The sequence below is a fragment of the Globicephala melas genome, chromosome 15 (assembly GCF_963455315.2).
Source record: "Globicephala melas chromosome 15, mGloMel1.2, whole genome shotgun sequence".
NCBI classification, from domain to species: Eukaryota; Metazoa; Chordata; class Mammalia; order Artiodactyla; family Delphinidae; genus Globicephala; species Globicephala melas.
In genome coordinates this window covers 15,474,234-15,494,905 of record NC_083328.1, presented here as the reverse complement: position 1 = coordinate 15,494,905, position 20,672 = coordinate 15,474,234, and the positions used below count along the sequence as shown (strand labels likewise).

The 20,672-nt window shown below is 55.6% G+C and overlaps 1 protein-coding gene across 1 annotated transcript; it reads right to left on the bottom strand.

Annotated features, from left to right (window-relative positions):
* Positions 1–44: 44 nt before the first annotated feature.
* Positions 45–19,042, bottom strand: STX1B (syntaxin 1B). Its single transcript, XM_030871804.2, has 10 exons — positions 18,784–19,042; positions 9,938–10,012; positions 9,640–9,739; positions 9,477–9,551; positions 6,921–6,994; positions 6,407–6,515; positions 6,140–6,213; positions 4,022–4,159; positions 3,810–3,920; positions 45–3,553 (listed from the first exon to the last, which is right to left on the bottom strand). The coding sequence occupies exons 1-10, from the start codon at positions 18,811–18,813 to the stop codon at positions 3,473–3,475; spliced, it is 867 nt and encodes a 288-aa protein (XP_030727664.1). The 5' UTR covers positions 18,814–19,042; the 3' UTR covers positions 45–3,472.
* Positions 19,043–20,672: the final 1,630 nt, after the last annotated feature.

Here is a 20,672-nt window from a genome sequence, read left to right as displayed (position 1 = left end):
CGCCCGTCCCGTGTGGGGACAGAAGGAAGTGAGCACACAGCACGCCCGCTGTTGGATTGGTTGCTATTTCTCCCGTCCCACGGGGCCCGACCCGGCCCGGGGTGGGGGTGAGGGGCTCTGGGGACAGGACATGCAGGGCTGGGAGGGGGGCAGAATTTTCCTGTGTTTTATCCATTTGCAACTTGGTCACCAATAGAGAGAAATGGGACTCTGAGGGCTAACAGGAGAGGGTGGCCTGGCTCTGGGCCCCCAGCCAGGCCCCAGGAGTCCTGTTCCCTCTGGGGAGGAGAGGGAAAGAGCTCTAGAAACCAACGGAGAAACAGAAGGGGCAGGGGCTCATGTCAGCAAACACGGCTATATCACGTGACACGCCAGCGACACAGAAACGCCAACGCACACGGCTGCACAGCAGGCGGGGTGGGGGAGGAGGGAGCCGGGGGCCACCCATCTTGTCCTCTGCGGGGCAGGCTGGGAATGGGGCAGGGTGAATGCATAGAACACATCATGTACGCACGCTCGAGGCGTGGCAAGAGCGCACATCAACCCACAGGCACATGGGACGGACACGCAGTGTGCTTCGTGAGAGGCAGGGGGAGGGAGAAAGGGGGAGGGGAAGCAGCGAGCCCTGGCCAGGTCCGGGACCACCCACGGGGCACACAGGGGCTTGATGGTTGTAGGTGCTTGGCGGGCGGGCAGCACACACTTGTCTGAGAACATGCAAAAGACACCAGCCCCCAGACAACATTCCAGGACACATACAGACACAGCAGCCAACAAGCAAACACATCATGTGATGTGTGGGACTTAGAGAAGCTGGGGCAGAACAGACCCTCAGGGATGCTCTGGTCCATCTGAGGCCCAGAGATGGGCAGCTACGGGCCTAATACCAGTCAATGAGGCGGTTGCATCACTCCAGCCATGGCTCCACCCTTCTCCTTGTGGCCCCAAGGCTGTGGGAATTCCAGAAACGCCTGGTATGAAAAGGTATCCTGGCTGGACCACAGGAAGGAAACAGGCTGGGGTGGGGGGTGCTGGGGCCTGCTCTGATGTCCCCAAAGAAGCCTGAGTGGGAGCAGGAGGGCTGCAGTCAGATACGGGGGCAAACTTCCCGTCCTGACAAAGGGCACTGTGGGAACGGACAGCCCACCTTGGGGTTTACATACATATATATATATATATGTATATATATGTATATATATATATTGGCCACACACAGGCAGGGCCCAGCCAGGTAGGGAAGAGGTTGGCTATCTGAGCTGAGGTGGGAGTGGGGTACTATGTTCCAGAAGGTCACATCTGCACTGTCTCTCTCTCACACATACACGCTTCACATGAAGAGGGACTCCAGGAAACGATCTGCACACACACCAAAGTCCACCCTGTGCACACGGATGTCGGACCCCAAGGCAGGGCGCATTCCTGTACTTGTGTGTTCAATCCTGTATATGTGGGTCTGTGTTCCTGGGCCAGTGGAGTGGGAGGCTTCTAACACTGTCCTTTGCCCACATACCTCCCACCTGCCACCCATCGCACAAACCCACTGATGCATATGTTGTCTACGCAGCAAGGGAGGAGCTGGCCTCTTCCTCACCGTCAGAAACTCAGGCCCGTGTCCCACCCTCAGTCTCAGCCTGCAGGGGAACAGATATTGGTGACATTTCAGCAGGACATGTGTCCAGGGCATGGGCCCCAGGACTTAGACCACTCCAGTACGTCGGAAATAAACAGTTCCCTAAATCCAAGTTTCCTGAGGCAAAGGCCAGAGCATCAGATGGGGCGGTGGGGACCATCGCTGGGCTCTCAGTTCTGAGGTTAGTGCTCAAGAAGGTTATTTCTGAGAGCCTGGGGCAGCCCTTGACATTCCCGTGATCAGTAATGTTTCCCATCAATAGCCCTTCCCATCAATAGCCCTTCCATCAATAGCCCTTGACATTCCCGTGATCAGTAATGTTTCCCATCAATAGCCCTTCCCATCAATAGGGAGGCATTCATGTGCAAACGAGTGCCCGCCTGAACAGGTACCGTGCCAGCGCCAGCGTCAGCATACGCCGGCTCCTGTGTGCATGTGTGTGCCTGGGTGTGGCCTCATCTGCCGGGGCGGGTGGGAGCACACTGAGGTGTCCCAGCTTCCACATGTACAGGCCTATCTGACCGAGAAAGATAAGCACGTGGGCATGTATGCACAGGGGATCCAACCACGCAGGGCAGGAAGCTGCAGTTGCACAATGTTGATGTAGCAGTGTGTGGCCACACCAGATAGCGGCCAGCAGCTCTGGGGAGAAAGGGAGGGGGCAAATAATCTGGATAGACAAACCTGGATGGGGCACAGGTCCTTGAAGGTAAACGTGTGTGTATAATACACAGGGGGATAGAAACACACTACGTAGAAATCCTCTACACACACACACACACACACACACACACACACACACACTCGCACAGGCGTACTCTAGATAGCGTAGAAATATAGATTTCTGTGCCCACCCAAAACAGATGTCCAGTGCAAAATGTGGAGGGCTCTGTCTCAGGAGAAGACCTACTGACACTTCAGGCACATCCTAGACACACACACACACACACACACACACACACACACACGTCCCTCACATCACCTATTGGGGGAAATGCACATGGATATACAGGCCAAGCTAGGTTATTGACACGTGTATTCTTCCACTCGCCTCGACTGAACTCCACACACACACACATGTTCCCCAGGACATGTCAGTCCCGGGGTGACTAAGCCAGGAGGGTTTGCTCAACATCACGCTGGGATGTCTGCCATGGCCTGTGTGTGTATTGTGCCTGGATCCTCTGGGAATGTTAGTGTGAGCCTCTGCACACTCACAACCTGCCCCATCTGTAGCAGACATGGGGGAGGGGGGGTGTCAGTGGAGGAGGTGCTGTTACATTGGATTTAAACACTCAAACACAAAATTCCATGTAGGCAAACTGTGTGTCCACGGATCTGTGGCGCCACACACACACAGACACACACACACACAGACACACACACACACCCCTATTCACAGAAGACAGAAGAGTGGGGCTTGATGGCTGCTGTGTCACACCCAGCCACAGTCTACACAACAACCCAGGGGAAGGGGGAAAGCTCAGACGACACACAGACTTGAGGTGGGGGCAGAGAGGGCGATTCGGTGCTTCTACACACGTCTACACACGTACACACACACACGCTGGGGAGTCCACACGTCTCGAGCATGTGCCGGCGGCATGCATGTTGGTGTGCACGTGTAATCACGCCTGCTGCTATCTACGTGCGGGGGCGGGGGGTGGTCCATGGCGGGGGGGAGGTCCAGGGACTCCAGGGTCTGACAGGCGGTAAAGGTTGCGGGTGCTGCCCGGGTCTGTCTTGAGGGTGAGCCTGGAGCAGGGGATGGAGTGAAGGGGTGGTGGGGGTATTGCTCCCGATGTGGTGGGGAAGGGTCTGGGAGGGACAGGGGTGGGGGGCCTACAAGCCCAGCGTCCCCCCAATGGATGACGCCAAGACCACCCCCAGCACCACACAGCAAATGATGATCATGATTTTCTTCTGCAGGCAGGAAGGGCGAGAGGGAGGGAGGAGACAGAGAGACAGAGAGGTAAAGAGACACACAAACCGACAGACAGATGGGGAGGAGGGTGTGAGGAAAAAGAAGAGGGGAGAGAAAACAGAAAAAGGAAGAGGTCAGAACCAGAGATAAGGCCTCTCGCGGGATTTCATCACTCACCTCAGCCCTGGCCTGAGCCCAGCCCCGCCCGCTCGGCTCCAGCCCACCTGCTCCACAGGCCCGCCTGCCCCGGCTCACCCTCCGGGCCTTGCTCTGATATTTCACAGCTTTCTTGGTGTCAGACACGGCTCGCTCCACGTAGTCCACGGAATGTTCCACGTTGTACTCAATGCGGTCGATCATTTCGCCCTGCAGAGGATACATGCATAGGATGGGGTGAGAGCTGGGCTGGAAGAGGGGATCCCGGGGACCCGGGTGAGGTTCCCCGAGGCCTGTGGCAGAGGCAGTACCTGGCTCTCCACAAGCATGGCCATGTCCACAAACATGTCGTGCAGCTCACGGATGCTGGTTTCCAGTTTGATGATCTCGTTGTGCCTTGTCTCGATTTCATTCAGTGCCTGCTTTGTCATCTGTGAGTCCATTTTGATCTAGGGTGAAAGGGGAGGGGCAGGGGGGAAGAGGGAGGAGAGCTGCAGACCACCCTTCACTCCCGGAAGAGCTTGGATTCTGCAGCCAGAGCGTCTGGGTTCGAACCTGGCTGGCGTTTACTAGCTGTAACCATGGGCAAATTGTTTAACCTCTTCAGGCCTCAGTTTCCCCACCTAGAAAATGCAGATACTTCACACCTCACAAGGTTGTGCGAAGATTAAGTGAATGACTATGTGTGTATCAATTAGAATAGCACCTGGCACACAGGAAGCACTAAAGAGACATCTGTTAAATTACAAGAAGGAAAACCTGCCCTGAGCCCGCCACCTCAGCCCACGGCTGTCTCTATCACACACACCAGGGAGGCCCTGGGAAGGGAGACAGGGGTCCTGGACCCCTGTCAGGATTGGGGGCCACCATCTGGTCAAAGGCAGACAGGATAATGGAAGGGGACACAGCAGAGAGTGGAAGCAGAAAAGGAGGCCCAGATGAGAAGGCAGTGTGCCCTGGAGCCCCCATGATATGGGCCGGGGTAGAAATAATAAGGAAAGGCTCGGCAGCCCTCCAGAGTCAGTGGGAGAGACTCTAACCCACAGTCAGATATATCTCCTCCCCACGGAAGCCAGACCACTCGCCTTCCAAACCACTCACTGTTTAGACCACATCCAGACACTCTTCTGCTCTGAAGCCCTCCGAGGCTCCCCACCATCCACAGGCTCCACACCTTCACCTTAGCAGTCGAGGTCTCCCTTTCCGTCCTCACCTCCTTAGCAGTCGAGGCCCCATCATCTCCCTTTCCGTCCTCACCTCCTTAGCAGTCGAGGCCCCATCTCCGTTTCCGTCCTCATCTCCCCAAATCCTAAAAGCCCCAATCATCCAATGGCTCTTTGGCAAGTGGTCCACTCTCTCTGTGTTTGTTCAGTCTGTCCCCTTTTTCTGGAATGTCCTTTGCCCATCTCCCCGTGTCCAAATGCTCCCTGTCTCTTAAGGCACACAACTCAATGCCACCTCCCCCAGGAAGGCTTTCCCGACCCTAGAAGTTAACTACTACCTTAGGGCCTGTCTGCATCTTGTTCAGCCCTCAGGCAAGGTACCGACCACCCTGCATCGTAATGATGGTGGGTTAACCGGCAGGGATCAGCTCTATCCCCTTAGAACCCCTCACCAGGTTTCCCTCCACTCTCAGACAGACTGACAGCCTGGGCAGAGCTGTTTGGGAGGGCTCCGGGCTAACTGGCCCATTATCAATTTGCTCAAAGCTAATTTAACAAAGATCAATTCTCTAAATAGCAATTTGCTGAAAACTGCTAGACGGTCATTGAATGTACTTTAACGCTGGTCTAGAAACCTAAACCAGAGTCATTCTGCCACCAGAAGCTGAAAGGGAGATAAAACCTGTCAGCCAGGGCGAAAGTCAAGAAAGAGAAAGAAGAACTACAGTTGGGGAAAGCCCATCTCTTTCACATATAAGATGACAAGCGCAGGGCAGTGTGCCAAACTTCAGCAAAACTGAAACTGATGTTTTAGAAAACCTTCAAAATGTAGGCAAATTAGTCACTTGGTGAAATGACCCGCATCACTAGGGAGAAGTGTATCTTAGCACTGAAGAGTCCTGACTGCGGATTCAGATCCTTGCTCTGCCTGTAGCTGTGTGACCTCGGCAAGTCATTTAACCTTTCTGGATCAGATTACCTCATCTGTGAAACACGACTCCCTCAGAGGCTTGTGGTGAGGATTAAATGAATTTAGTAGGTAAATGTAAATACATTCAATGCTTAGAACGGTGCCTGGCACCTTACTGATTGCCATTTTTATGAGGGTACTTCCTGCTCTGCCCCCATGGAATTCCCCAGTTCCAGGTTCAGACTTCCCGATGCTTGTTATTTCACGGCGGACTTAGGATCTTGAGTTCAGCCTACGCTTGGAAAGGAAAGGCGAATGCTTTCCAAAAACAGACCCCACCCCCACGCGGGGCTCACATCGTCAGTGAAGATGGCCAACTTCCCACTCTCCAGCATGTCTTCCAGTTCTTCGTTGGTCGTGGTCCTTCCAGCTGTGGGGAGAAACGACTCGCTGCTCAGCGACTGGGCCAGCCTGGACACCTGAGGTGGTGGGATGTGGTAGGGACCCGGGAGCCCACCCTCCCATCCGGCCTCAGGCCACGAGTCCCCTCCACGGAGGGGAAGGGCCTGGAAGGAGTATGGGTCAGGTCTGGGGAGTTTGCGGGGGGGAGATGTCACACGCACTGATCTCCAGCTGCCTCTGGATCCGGTCCTTGCAGCGGTCGCGGTACTTGGACTGGGTCGCGTTATATTCAGTCATTACCTCCACGAACTTCCGGGAGAGTGTGGAGTGCTGTGGTGGGGGGTACAGACACATCAGGAGGCAGGGAGCAGAGACCGTGGAGGGATGGAGTGGGCGGGAGGGGCTGAGTTAGCCTACGGCCCCTTCTTCAGCTCATGCCACGACCCCAAGCCCTCGCAAGTGTGCAGTCCCATACCCCAGCACCCCCATCCTACGCCCAAGCCAGCCAAGGCCAGGCTAGGGCACTGAGATGTAGCCGGGTTCCGACCTCCGCTGTAGTCCCGCCCCAAGCCCCGCCCCTGCCCAGGCTCCCCCTTGGCCACGCCCCACGCTAGTGCCTGCTCTGGCCCGCCCACGCCCAACAGGCAGGTCTCCAGCCTGGGCCCCTCCCCTGTCCGGTCCAGTGCGGTTTGGTCCCGGCCCCGACCCTGACCGTGCCTGGCCGCTGCCTCCTACCTGGGTCTTGCGGATGCGCAGGTCCGCAGAGGAACGATTCAGCCCCTCCTCCTGTTCAATGCTTTGCTCGATCGCTGCGGGAGAGAGGACGCAGTGACGGGAGGGCGAGAGACCCGGCGCATGTGGGGCGGGGGTCTGGGGCATATGAAGAGTGGACACCCCGAGGCAGGCCCCCCAGGCCCATGAACGGATGTCATACCCAGGCGAGGGCAGACAGTAAAGAGTCTAGGGTGGGGAGGCAGGAGGCCAGCGGATAAAGGGACCAATGTTTGAGGGGGCCTGGAAACCAGGTAGGAGGGGATATCGAGGGTCAGTCGGTCACCAGACAGAAGGGGGCTATTTGTTCTGGTGGAAGGATTGCGTCTTGGGAAGTCCCACAGCTGTAACTCCTGCCCAGCCCCCCAGTCCACATCCCCTGTATGGGGGGTGGGAGAACTCTCTGCTTTTTGCAGCCTCAGAAAAGGGTCAGGAACCCACCCTGGGATTTATCTGGTGGAGGGCAAGCACTTTCAAGTGGGTCAGGTTCCAGTGGCTGCCCTTTCCTTGGAAAATTCTAGGGTAAGTGGATGGATGTTCCAACAGAGAAAATAGCTCCCCCCGCCTTACAAAGTGATCCCTGTCCCAGGAATCCCCACTTCTAAAGGATGTTCTGGAAAAGCACACAGATTAACTGGGATTACTGCTTCTAGATCATGCACTCCCCACACTTATTTAGATTTTCTAAAAAAGAGCTTGAGGGTAAGATCTACTGTGCTCGGAAAATGCAGCAGGGATGAATCACCAGGCCCTCTCAGACCTGGAAGAGACTCCGGGCCACTCCCGAGAACATTGCTTCTCCGTTCCTGGCAGCGGTGGAGGTACGGTGCTGGGTGGCACCCCAACGCTCCCCTGCCAGCGATGGCGGGACAGGGACTGAGTGACAGCTCTGGCCCAGCTGTTATGGGAAAAGTCCAGAAACACACACCCAGGAATGTTGGAATCTCTGGCTCAGACTGGGACCCTGTTGTCAGACTTGGGGCTGGGGCCAAGCCCAGGAGGAAAGGATCCTTTACAGGATCTTATTGACTTCTTACAGTAATCCTGGGAGTTCAGTCCAGGTTTCAGACTAGAAACTGAGGTTGAAATAGAGAAAACAACTCATTCAAGGTCACACGCAATGCCGGAGCTCATGCCACCACAGAGCTGGAGAAAGATGGAGAAGATGATCTCTCTTTTTCTGGAGCTCTGGAGGGTCAGCTCCTCTGAGCCACTGCCACTTTTCCTAGCTTCTTTCTTGGTCTATTCCTGAACTCCTAAACCATACAGCCCTCCTCATGGTCTTATAAAGAGTGTTAATGTCAGAGCTCAATGGGCTCAAAGAAATTGCTGAGCCCAGGGATTTTTAAACTTGTGTCCCACGGAACCCTGCTTCTGAGAAGGAACCTCAGAGGGGTCTGTTCCTGGGAGTGATGAGGAGGCTAGGCAGGTAGGGCTCTGGGTCTCCCAACCCCAGGTCAGCCAGAACAGCTTGACTTTTATGTGTTGTATGTATTGGAATTTGGGGTAAGATTTCACTTGGGAAAAAAAGATTTTGCTACCAAAAAACAAAAACAAACAACAACAAAAACATCTAGCTTTGAAATTGCTTTAGTAGTTCTTACTGTACTGATGAGGAACTGAGGGTAGGGTACTTGTCCAGAATGAGCTGGTGATGGAAGTGGGCTCCCTCTGTCTGGATTTGCAATCAGTGTGCTCCCAGTTTGGATCATTTTGCTTTCTAGCACGCTCTCTTGAGTGCAAAGGGCTTACAGATCAGCACTGGAGGCTCACATATGGCCTCCTGTTGAGTCCAGGAGAGCACGGAGTCCCTGTCCTCATCTCTCTGGACCAAGGTCATTGTGCTCAGGGCCAGGCATCTGACATGACTCCTTTCCCCCAAAGCCCAGCAATGTGCCTCAAGGTGCTCAGCAAATGTTTTCTGATGCTGAATTACCATGAGCATACAAATTAGCATCATGGTAACACTGCTATTCCCCTGGCACCAGCAGACAAGGAGGTTCCCAACCCACAGTGATTTGGGGGAAGGTGGTTATTACCAGCACCCAAGTCCTTAAATTAGAGTGAATACATGAGCATTTGGCAAGTCCCTCCTGAAAGTTTGCCAGCCCCTGATGTCAGCCACACAGTCCAATCTGTCCTGCGCTAAGGATACCAATTCAGAAGCATTTGCTGAGCCCACCTACTGGGTGCTTAGCGCTATGTCCGGCAACTGTTCTGGAGAAATGAGGCCTTCGTGAAATTAAACCCACCTGGAAGACTGTATTTTCCTGGTGGACCTTCCTGCTGATGGAACCAGCAGAGGTCAGATGCAATTTGGACAGAAAGCCTCCTCTCTGTCATTTCCCTGTCACGTCTATATCTTTCTCCAAGGCATCTGGAAATCTCGGGTTTTATGCTTTCTCAGTGTTTAAGAATCTGGCTCCTGGAAGTCTGTAGACACTCCTCACAGAGAGGCCTGTTTAATCCAATGGAGGGCAGAGTTTTTTTCCTCCTTAGGCAGGGGATGGCATTCCTCACCTTTCAACTTGGATCGAACCTTGTTGGCCGTCTTCTTGATGTCTGCAGTGAGGTCCTCCAGCTCCTGTTTGGTCTCTGAGGGGAGGGGAGGGGCAGGTGAGATGTCTGGGTGGGACCCCAGACTCCTGCCCACAGACCCCAGCCACCCGGCAGCAGCACTTACTCTCATCCGGGTTGGGGGCGGCCAGGATGGCACTATGCTGTTTTTTCACTTGTTCCACATCCTCTGACAGCTTCTCAATGCAGCCCCGGATCTCTTCCACCTGGGGCAGCAAATCGGCTATACCCAGCCAAGTCGTCGGGCCAGACAAAGGGATTCAGGGGGCTCAGTCAGGGTTCAGGGAAACGGGCCAGACCCAGAGGGGTTGGTAAAAGGCCAAGGGGATGGAGGAGTAGAGAGCAGGGTGGGGGCCGGGGGCCAGGGAGAAGGAAGCTTTTGGCTGGGGGCCAGGTTCTGTTACCTGTTCAAAGAACTCATCCATGAAGTGGTCCCGGTCCACATGGACCACCTCCTCCTCATCGTCGCTGTCTTTCGCCTGGGAGGCAAAGAAAGGCAGTCTGTGCGCAATCCCGATGCTCCCAGCTCTGGGCTCAGAGCGGGGGTCCTGGGAAGGGTCACATGCAGGGGGCCGGGGTACCAAGCCGTCACAACGAATCCTGGGTGTCTTGTGGCACAGAGTCCCGGAGGCCGGGTACCTGACAGCCCAAAGGACACCTTGGAGGGAGTTAGCCAAAGGCACCGTTTCGAGGGTAGACATGGTCCTGTGAGCGCAGTCACCCTGGAGGCGGGTGGCGCTCTGGACAGATGCTTTAACCAACCAGTATGGAAGTATTTCGATATTGTAACAACCAGCTAAATGTCAGCCTTGCGGTAATTGGCTCTGGGCTGCGAGAAGGGGTCTGGAATAGCGTCCCAGGAGCCTGACCCCCCCCCCCACCATCCCCCCAGCCGCTCCTGCCAGGCTTCAATTTGCTCCCTTCTCTTCCCCTCCAGCCTCCAACGCGACCAGCCACGTCCCCTAGTCCCCTATGCAAGGTCACTTCACTGCCAGCGGCAGGCGCCGAGTTAAGCAAGCAGTCGGCCAGGGGAGGGCTGGATGAGAGACACAGTCAGCACCCCGACCTCCCTCCTCCCACCCACTCTCTTCCCCTCCCCCCACTCTCCTCCGTGTATTCACTTGCTTTCATCCAGCCTCTTCCAACTTCACACCCACCTACTCTCACTTGCTTGGATTTCCCAGTTGCAACCTGCAGCTGCTCAGCCCTCCACCCCCAGGGCTCAGAGACACAAGGGATTTACCCACCCACACTGCCACTGCCGCCACCAGACAGGCCAGTGACATAGACAGAAGGGCTGACACACAAGGCACACAGAAATAGGCCCACTGACACCCACACAGACCCACAGCAAAGCTGCCTGCCGACACATGTGGACACACAGACGTGCAGCGGGCCCTCTGCCCCCAGGGACATTCGGGAGGGCCCTCTGGGGCTCTTCTCCCAGCCTCTCTGAGCATCCGGTCTGCACACTCACTCAGAGCTGGGAAGGAGGAAAGGGGGTTAGGAAGGGCTCCCCAGTGCTCCAAACTCCAGTCTCAAGACTCTGCTCGGGACAGAAGTCTGAGGGCAAAAGCTGAGCCCATCAAGCTTAATTACATCTGGGGCCCTAATCAGCCTCCACGGAAACTTAAAACAGTTCACCCTGGGCTTCCCTGGTGGCGCAGTGGTTGAGAGTCCGCCTGCCGACGCAGGGGACACGGGTTCGTGCCCCGGTCCGGGAGGAGCCCACATGCCGCGGAGCGGCTGTGCCCGTGAGCCATGGCCGCTGAGCCTGCGCATCTGGAGCCTGTGCTCCGCAACGGGAGAGGCCACAACAGTGAGAGGCCCGCGTACCGCAAACAAACAAACAAAACAGTTCACCCTGATTTCCAGAAAAAAACGAGCCAAAACTCAGACAGAATCTCATGACCAGAGCCTGAATGAAATCAAGATGGGATCTACACAGCGTCTAGCGGGGGGTATTGCCATTTGGGATCTAAAGAGAAGAGCTTGCACGGGGCCTCGACAGGGTCCGAGCAGATCGCAGACAGGACCTGACAGAAACCAGACAGCTCAGACCGAACCAGACTCCGCGCAGACTGATGGCAGACAGCTCAGATCGAACCTAGACTGGGCCAGATGGGACCTAGATGTGATCTAGACAGCCAAGTGAACTTGGAATCAGAGAGGCCCGACAGCACCCCCAGGAAGCGTGAACACAGAGACGTCCAGCTGGACCCTCTCGAAGGTACCCCAGCTTCCCACCCAAGCCCGGCTCAGATGGTCCCCAGGGATCCTCCCCTCGCCATGTTGGGGAATACCTTCAGCACTTCCATTTAAGCTCCAAATATCTCCCAGGAAAGGGAGGCTCTTCTTTCTCTGCCCACCAGTAAGACATGCCAGGCTGCAAGGAAGAGCCCAGACAGGAAGCCAGCTGTTCTAGCCTCCATTTGAGCTGCCCCCAGAAGGAGGGGTGGTACCAGGTGGGGCTTGGCGACCCTGATGCGACTTCTGGCTTCTCAAGCTTCCACCTGACCCGGAACCACACCAATAGACCTTGGCTCCATGAGGCTCTGGGATGCTCGGCTCATCTCTGAGGACCCACCGGCCTCCCATGATGTTCTATCCTCAAAAAGCCAGTTGCCTCACGAGATTCCCCTTCCCCTAGAGCCAAGCTGCAGCTGCTCAGCCCTCCACCCCCCAGGGCTCAGAGACACACAAGGGATTTACCCACCCACACCGCCACCGCTGCCTCTGTCCCTTCTCTGCCTTCAAGCACTTGGCCCTCAGCTTGGCTGCCCACAGGTCATGAGGCCTCTCGCTGGCCCAGGTATCTGGGAACTTTCCTGTTCTCTCTTTCCCCTCCCCAGACTGACTTTAGACTTCCTCAAGTCTCATTTCTCTCCCTCTCTCCTTTGGTTCCCAGGGCCAGATCCCTGATTCTGCCCTGGGGTGTCCCTGGCTGCCTGTTTACTTGCCCTTGAGAGAGGAGGAAAGGTAGAGTGCCCAAGGATGACTTAGTTGGTGTAATAATTACAGACAGCTGACAGCTAAAGTCCTCTCCAGTTGACAGACACTTTTACATCTATAATCTCTTCTGATCCTCACTACCATAGCCCTCGAGAAAAGCTGTCCCCATTTCAAGATGAGGGGAACAGGAGGTCTGAGGGGGAAGAGGAAATGGACTTGCTCAAGGGCACCCAGGCTGAAAGGGGCCAGGAAACCAGAGACATCTAAGACATGCCTCCTCCCATAGCCCCTCCTTTCTTTCTTTCTTTCTTTTTTTTTTTTTCCTCTTTGGCATCACTGTGCAGCAGGCGGGATCTTAGTTCCCTGACCAGGGACAAACCTGTGTCCCCTGCATTGGGAGCGTGGCGTCTTAACCACTGGACCACCAGGGAAGCCCCTCCCATGGCCCCTTCTGAGGCTTGAGGCCAGGCTGCCTCCTGCTGGCCACTCTGCCACCAGAGATTTCCCTTCTCAGGTCCCCTCCTGACAAGACACAATCTGGGCGAGGCTCTGCGCCCCGAAAACCTAGCAAAATACTAGCGTGTGATAGCACCTTTGGCCTAGGTCTTGCATTCTTGTTATCTCATTTAATCTTCATTAAAACTCTGTAAGGACCATTGGTCAACATAACTATAATTGTGGAAAACATTTACACAGCATTTGATAACATGCTGGGCACCGTTCTAAAGCATACTGCGTTTATTTATCCATTTCATTCTTACAATAGCTGCCTTTTATAGATAGGGAAACTGAGTCACAGAGAGGCTAACGAGCTTGCCCAGGTCAGCAGCTGGAAGGCCACATGCCTTCTTCCCTCTGAGTTTCAGTCTCTGCATTTGCTGAATGGCGAGAAAGTCCTCCCTAAATGGTGGGCAGAAGGAGCCAGTGAGACGCGGCAGTAAAAATGCCTGATGCTGCCTGAGAGAATAAGTGCTCAGGGAGGCTTGGCTGTTACCCACTGCCTCCCCCATGTTACAGATGAGGAAACCGCCTCAGAGAGGTTGTCTGACCCTGCCTAAGGCTTCACAGGAAATAAGGCCAGAGGTGGGACCTGAATTGTCCTGGTGCTAAACCTCAGGCTCTTTCCCTTCTGTCTCTCTATTCCTTCCTGGCCCCTAAAGAGTCTGCTCTGCTGTGTCCTCAGTACCACTGAACTCCTGTGGCTGGGACAGAAAACCAGTAAGACGTGCCAGGCTGCAAGGAAGAGCCCAGACAGGAAGCCAGCTGTTGTAGCCTCCATTTGACTTGCTGTGTGACTCTCAGACCCTCTCTGGGCCCCGGCTTATCTGTGAAATGCATGGGCCCTCCCTGCTCTGAGGTGTGTGTTTCATAATGAGCACGGCCTCCATTTCTGGAAGAAGCTGGCCAGACTAAAAGAAAACAGGCTGAGGGCAAATGAGACTACCTCAGAAAAGATGACCAAATGTGCTCCCATCCACTATATGGACAATTCAAGCCTCAGTTTCCTCCTGTGCGAAATGAAGAAAGTAAGAATCATATATACCCAACAAGTAGGTAGCAATTACCATGCGTCGGGCTCTGTTACAAGTGCTTTGCATTTCTCGTTTAATCCTTACAGCCACTCACTCCATGAAGTAGACACTCTTCTTATTCCCATCTGATGGATGCGGCAGAGAGAGATTAAGTAATTTGCCTCTGATCATACAGCTGATGGGGTGCTGACACAATGGCGCTGGATTGGAACCCAGGCACGCTGCTCTTTACGGATTGCCAGCTCCTCAAGCGCTCAGGAGGATGAAATGGGAGACCGTGGAGGCCCTGGGCACCTTCTGGAACCGCCTTGAGGACAGGGGGCATCAGATCCAAGCCTCTAGCTTCAGTCCTTCCCCATCAGAGACACCTGAGGTCTTCATAGGAGTGTCAGTGACGGGGAGACGACATAGACAGATGCGTGGATGGAGGGAGTGGGACAACGTGGGCCAGGAAGTCAACAGAGACAAACGAGAGGGTGACTAAAACAGAGGTGGAAAGAGACTGGAATTGGGTGATAGAAAAGTCAGAGTGGGGACTTCCCTGGCAGTCCAGTGGTTGGGAATCCATGCTTCCAATGCAGGGTCTGCAGGTTTGATCCCTGGTAGGGGAACTAAGATCCCAGCATGCCGCGTGGTGCGGCCAAAAAAAAAAAAAAGTCACAGAGTATGTGTGTGTGTGTGTGTGTGTGTGTGTGTGTGTGTGTGTGTGTGTGTGTGTGTGTGTGTGTGTAAATACATATGCATGCCCACGCATACAACACACACGTGCTGACACCTGCTTCTCAGGGGCATGAGCATCCTTTGATCTAGAGGCAGCAGCCTCTCTCCACCGCACCCCCTGCTTCTGTCCATCTGTCTCCCTGACCCAGGCCTCTGCGCACTCCCAGCATCCAACCCAGTCCTCCCATCCCAACCTCTCTCCTCCGCCCTCCCTGCCTTCCCCGACCGACTTCCTTCCTCACCCTCCCTCTGCCCCACTGAGCCCTTCAGTCATCTGACAAATATCTCTGATCAGTGTCCAGTTCTCTTCTGGGTGCTGCGGAGAATACAATGGTGAACAAGACAGGAAGGGCTCCTGCCTCCAAGGAGCTGACATTCCAGCGGAGGGAGACAGACAATGGAAAATGAACAAGACAATTTCAGATGGTGCTACTTAGCAAGAGGGAGATAAAGCAGGAGGTGTGATAGAGAGAAATGGGCATCAGGGAGGGCCTTTCGGGAGGGCCTTGACATCTGAGCTAAGGCCTGAGGAGTTAACTGCACCACAATCTGGAGCACACAGAATTCAAGGCAGAGGGAACAGTGTCCAGGCAGAGAGAACAGCATTCAGAGGCACCAGCAAGTGCAAAGGCCCTCAAGCAGGGGGAATGTGATGTGTCTGAATGGCAGAAACAAGCCCCACGCAGCTGGGGGATACCAACCCATCACCCAGGGCTCTCCTGGTCCGTGCCCGCTCTCCTCAAACATGAGGCCGCCCTTTCCTTCTGCTTCAGGTCTGCATTTCTAAAGCGCCTATTGTGCCTATCCCATACCTGAGGGCTGCACCTGGGACCCAGTCCCTGCCCCCAGGGTGCATGACTTGTCCTAGAACAGCCGTCCTCAAATTCCAGCCTCCCTCACCTCAGGTCTCCCCCCACCCACTTCCCAGTCTCCCATCCACCCCCACCCCCGCCTTCCCACTCCACAGCTGCCTCTCAGGCTCCGGCCCACAACACGTCCCCTTGTGGCTTCTCTCTCCCCGCAACCTTCCTCTCCACCTCACTTGCTCCCTTGCTCTCCTCTTCAGCCCCATCCCTGGACCCACTTCTTGGACCCTGGGACACCCATCCAGCCAACTGACTCCCCGTCGCAGCCTCCACTCCAGCCCAGTGCCTCCCAGTTGCTGACCAAAGGTGCCTGGTGAACTGGAAACAGAAAACCCTGGTTCAACGCTGGCTCCACCATTAACAGCTGTATGACCTTGGGCAAGTCAGGTTACCATTGTGGCCCTCAATTTACTCCAATAAATTAGGGGTCCCATCTTGCCCATCTCAGGGGGCTGATGTGAGACTCAAGAGAAATAAATGAGTCAGCTGTGGAATAACAAACACTCATGGAGCAATGCTGAGCACGAGGCCTCCTTCTAGGCGCTTCCAGCATAATTTCAATCCTCAGGACAGCCGTCTGAAGCAGGTCCCGTTATTACTCCCAATTCACACATGAAGAAAGTGAGGACCAGAGAGGTTAAGCAACTTACCCAAGGTCACACAGGAAGTAGCAAAGCTAGGATTTGAACCCAGACAGTCTGACTCCCAAATCTGTGCCCTTGACAGCTATGTGATGAACAGATGTGAGACCCCCTCGGGAACTCAAAGTACTGTTGAAAAAAGACAATCAGGCCCCCTGGGCTGACATCCCCGCCCATCACTGCCTTTCCGTCCCTCTCAGCTTCTCAGAGACCCCTTTCCCAGGCCTCCCACACCCTGCCTAGTCTCTCCTGCCTCCCAGCCTCCTCATTCTCAACTCTGGCAGGGAGACCCCCGTACTCCCTGTATCTGGAAGCTTTTTTTCCGCCCCACACATGCCCTCCCAAATCTCCAGTTTCCCTAAGCCATGACTAACACCAGAGCCATCAGCATTCACTCAGCCCCCTCTGCCCCTCCACCCCGCCTCCCACCTCCCCCATCTGCTGCCCCCAGCAGCCCCAGCAGACAGGATTCCTCCCCTCTGGGCAGGGGGTCCCTGATCCACTCAGATGAGAACTCCCATCCCCTGCCTTCCCTGCACCCCTGTCTTCGCCTTTTCCCTCCCCCTCTCTCTAATCACACCACAATTCCACCACCACCTCACCCTGACCCACTTTCCATTTCTTGGGATTTTGGAGTCATGGCATAGTCTTGGCAGCAGTGGATCTGGGTTCAAATCCAGACTACTCACTTGCTAGCTGTGTGACCTTGGGCAAGTTTCAACCACTGGGCCTCAGTTTCCTTCACTATAAAATGAAGTAGTTGCCCAGTCTCCCCACCTTACCAGGTGAGGGTCTAATGAGATTATGGATGGCAACCTGCTTTGGATGAAAACGGGGACAGAAAGGGAGTTAAGAGCACCAACACTGGAGTCAGCCTGCCTGCTTGCCTTTAATTAGCTGTGTGACTTTGGTCAAGTTACTTAACCTCTCTGGGCCTCGGTTTTCTTATCTATAAAATGGGATAATACTAGTACCAGTCTCCTATGGTTGCTGTGAGGATCGAAATGAGTATGTATAAAACACTTAGAACTGTCTGGCACATGAGTGTTGGTTATTTTTATCACCGTCATTTTCCTGATGCCTAAGCGTATATTCACTCAAAGTTTAATTTAAAAAAATAAACCTTCAAAATTCCCTCCCCCAACCACCAGTTCCTCCTTCCTTCCCACCTGCCAACCCACCTCTCCCAGAGACAAGTCACTTGCCTCTAAGCCCCTTCCTCTTGTCTTTCTGTGAGCAGGTTCCCCACCCCCAAATCCAGGGGGCTCTCCAAAGACAGAGCTTTTTACCCCCAGTATTGAGACTTCTCTTTCAAAGGCTAAAAAAGCAGAGACGCATATCAACTTTGCAGACGGGAAACCCAGATTCCTGTCTGATGTTCCCAGCCACTTGCTTGGTGACCTTGGGCAAGTTCCTGCCCATTGCTGAACCTCAATCTCCTCATCTGTCAAATGGGATAACAACTCCAGGGTAATAACCAATAGGCTCCTGGTGAAGTGTGTCAGGCTACATCAGTTGGGTCTAGTACTTTATTAACATAACCCCACAGCAGGCTGTCAGCTCTGCCTCCTCGGGGCCCCAGGTCATTTCTACAACCCTCCACCCCACCGCATCCCCCCAGGCCCAGAAGCCACTCTTAACAAGCCCCCACTCCCCAGCCCCTCCAAATGGCAGCCTTCACTGCAGACACCAGTGCCACCCTCCTCCCCCGTCACCCAAACACAGCTAACTGCCTGGCCCGACTCCTGGAGCTGGGCCTTTTCAGGCCTGCAGACCAGAGGCCCACGCCAGCCCGCCCCTGTCAGCTTAGGATGCCCCAGTTCTCCCCAGTGGAGCCTGATCCCCGTCATACAGCCCAATTCCATGGCCCTGTGCGTGGAACCTCCTCCCGGTCTCCCCGGCAACCCCCTCTCCCACCTCTGGGGTCACCCTATCTCAGGCCCCGGCCCTCTGGCTATCTCCTGAGGCCACCCCTTCCCTCCTTGTCTCTGAGAGGTGCCCCCCTCCCCACGGAGAGCAACACACACACACACACACACACACACACACACACACACACACACACGCTTCATTCACTGCCAGGTGCTGGCATCTCAGTCAGTCCCAACGTGTGTCCTTCCCCACAGCAGCCCCCAAATCTGGGTCTCGCTGGGCTCAGCCTGGCCCAGGAACTGCCCACATCCTTCTAATTCAGCAAATCTGCCCAGCGGATGACAGCACCCTCCAATTCTCTCCCACACTCACTCTTTTCCATCCCCAGATTAGACCCCAGGGTCCTCCTGGGAATGTAGGGTGTCCAGGGCCCCTGAGACCTCTCCTGCCCCCTTGTGTCTTAATGGCCTCCAACCCCTTCTAGCCACTGTCCCTAAAATGCAGGTTCATTGGAGACATCAGGTGCCTTCACATATTGGGGTGCCCCTGCCACCAACCTCCAGTCTCATCATCTGCCCCCACGTCCCAGCACCTCCCCCACTCCACCCCCACGCGCTCCCCAAATACTGGGGTCCCGCCCCCCCATTTTCCCCACCCCCAAGCTCACACTCCGCAGCTCCTGAGTCCGATCCTTCATCCTGCGACGGCTCCTCCTCCTCCTCCTCCTCCTCCTCGTTCTCCTGCCTCTGCTTCTGCTCCCTGCCTCCTGCCTCGGTGCTGGAGTCCTGAGTCTGGGGGCGCCGGCGGGGGGGCGCCGAGGCCGCTGTAGGGGGGCCCGCGGGCGGGGGCGGGCTGAGGGGCGGCGGGCTGAGGGCCGGGCAGGGGCAGGGGCCTGGGCCTGGCTCGGCTCTGCCGGGTATGCGGTGGCGATGCGGCTGCGGCACAGGCTTGGATGGAGGGATGCGGGAGCTGAAGCGCGGGGGAGGGGGGAGGAGGGAGGTAAGGAGGAAGGGAGGGAGGGGGGAACCGGGAGGGGGCGGGGAGCAGGGGGCATGCGCAGCGCCCGGGGCTGGGGGCGCCTGGGGGTTGTAGTCCGGGGAGGGGGACCCAGGAGGGAGGGAGACTGGAGAGGCCTAGAGGGGGGTGGGGAAGGGCAGAGCCACAGAAGGAGGGAGAGATGCGGAGAGACGGAGATGTGGCAGGAGGCACAGGGATGCTGCTGTGGGACGGGGGTGACGGTGGAATGGCAGAAAGAAGGGGTAAGGGAATGAATTAAGGGAATAGCCTGGGGAGAGGAGCTGTGGATCCCTTTACACCAGGAGATATAGATAGATTTTATAGTTTGTGTTTGGGAGCATCTGTGTGAATCTGTGCACGACCACCTCTGTGTGTGTGTCCCTGCGGGAGGCTCTCTGGACACTAGAAATAGCAAGAGTGACCCTCTAGGTGGCTTCTGTGATGCAAGGAATCGGCCAAGCCTAGCTGAGAAGGACATGGGGCTTGTTTTTTTGCACAGCCTTCCCCACTCTAAGTGTGAGAGTCCCCGGACAGTGTGGGTCACAGAGCTCTGCTTGTCTACCTCCAGGGACAGGGTGCTCACCACCTCCGGGGACCTCCTGGCCTATCTTTAGATGGCTCTGACTGTCAAAACAAAACTTGTCCTTATTGGGAGAGGAGTTCTGGTCCCCCCGAGGGTCCAAGTACCCTGCATCCCTCTCCTTAATGCCTGCCTCACCTCTTCCCATCTCCACGTCTTAATGTCACATCAAGTCCTCTACCCCTGCAATGGGGCTTTGGCCTCTAACAGGCCTTGAACCTGCTTCTGCCAAGTTACCCAGTGACCTCCTCTATGCTGAATCCATGGACCACTTGCCAGGCCTTATCCTCCGTGATCGTGATCGGAGGATATTCGACACTGATGACCCCTCTCTTCTTGAAATCCTTCCCATCTTGGCTCCCACCTGCCTCCTGCCTCCCACGCCTCCCCCTCCAAACTCTGGATGTTGTTTCCCAGCCTCCTTCCAGACCGCCCACCCCCCCCCCCTTTCTTCCACATCCCCGCAGCAGCAGGGTTTCCGGGCCCCCCTCCCAGTTTCTTTTCTTTTCTTTTTTTTTTTTTGCGGTACACGGGCCTCCCACTGTTGTGGCCTCTCCCGTTGCGGAGCACAGGCTCCGGACGCGCAGGCTCAGCGGCCATGGCTCACGGGCCCAGCCGCTCCGTGGCATGTGGGATCTTCCCGGACCGGGGCACAAACCCGCGTACCCTGCATCGGCAGGTGGACTCTCAACCACTGCGCCACCAGGGAAGCCCTCTCTTCTTTTTATACCCTGTCACCTCCCCAGGTTCAGCCACGCCTACATGCCTGCAATATCCACATCTATACCTGCAAGCCAGGTCCTGCTCTTCAAGGGCAGTACCTGCTGTATGCCTGAGCACTGAGCTGAGCACCAAGAACAGAGACCAAAGATGCACTCGGAGACGTGTGGATCCATAACTATCGTAAGCGAGGCCAGGGCTTTGACGCTGACCACAAAGACTGTGGTGGCCTCGCCTTC

Coding starts and splice junctions, on each gene's coding strand:
- STX1B (XM_030871804.2), bottom strand. CDS start 18,813: ATGAAGGATCGGACTCAGGAGCTGCGGAGT. Junction 9,740..9,937: donor TGGATGAGTTCTTTGAACAG/GTAACAGAACCT, acceptor TTGCTGCCCCAG/GTGGAAGAGATCCGGGGCTG. Junction 6,516..6,920: donor TGCGCATCCGCAAGACCCAG/GTAGGAGGCAGC, acceptor CCCCCACCACAG/CACTCCACACTCTCCCGGAA.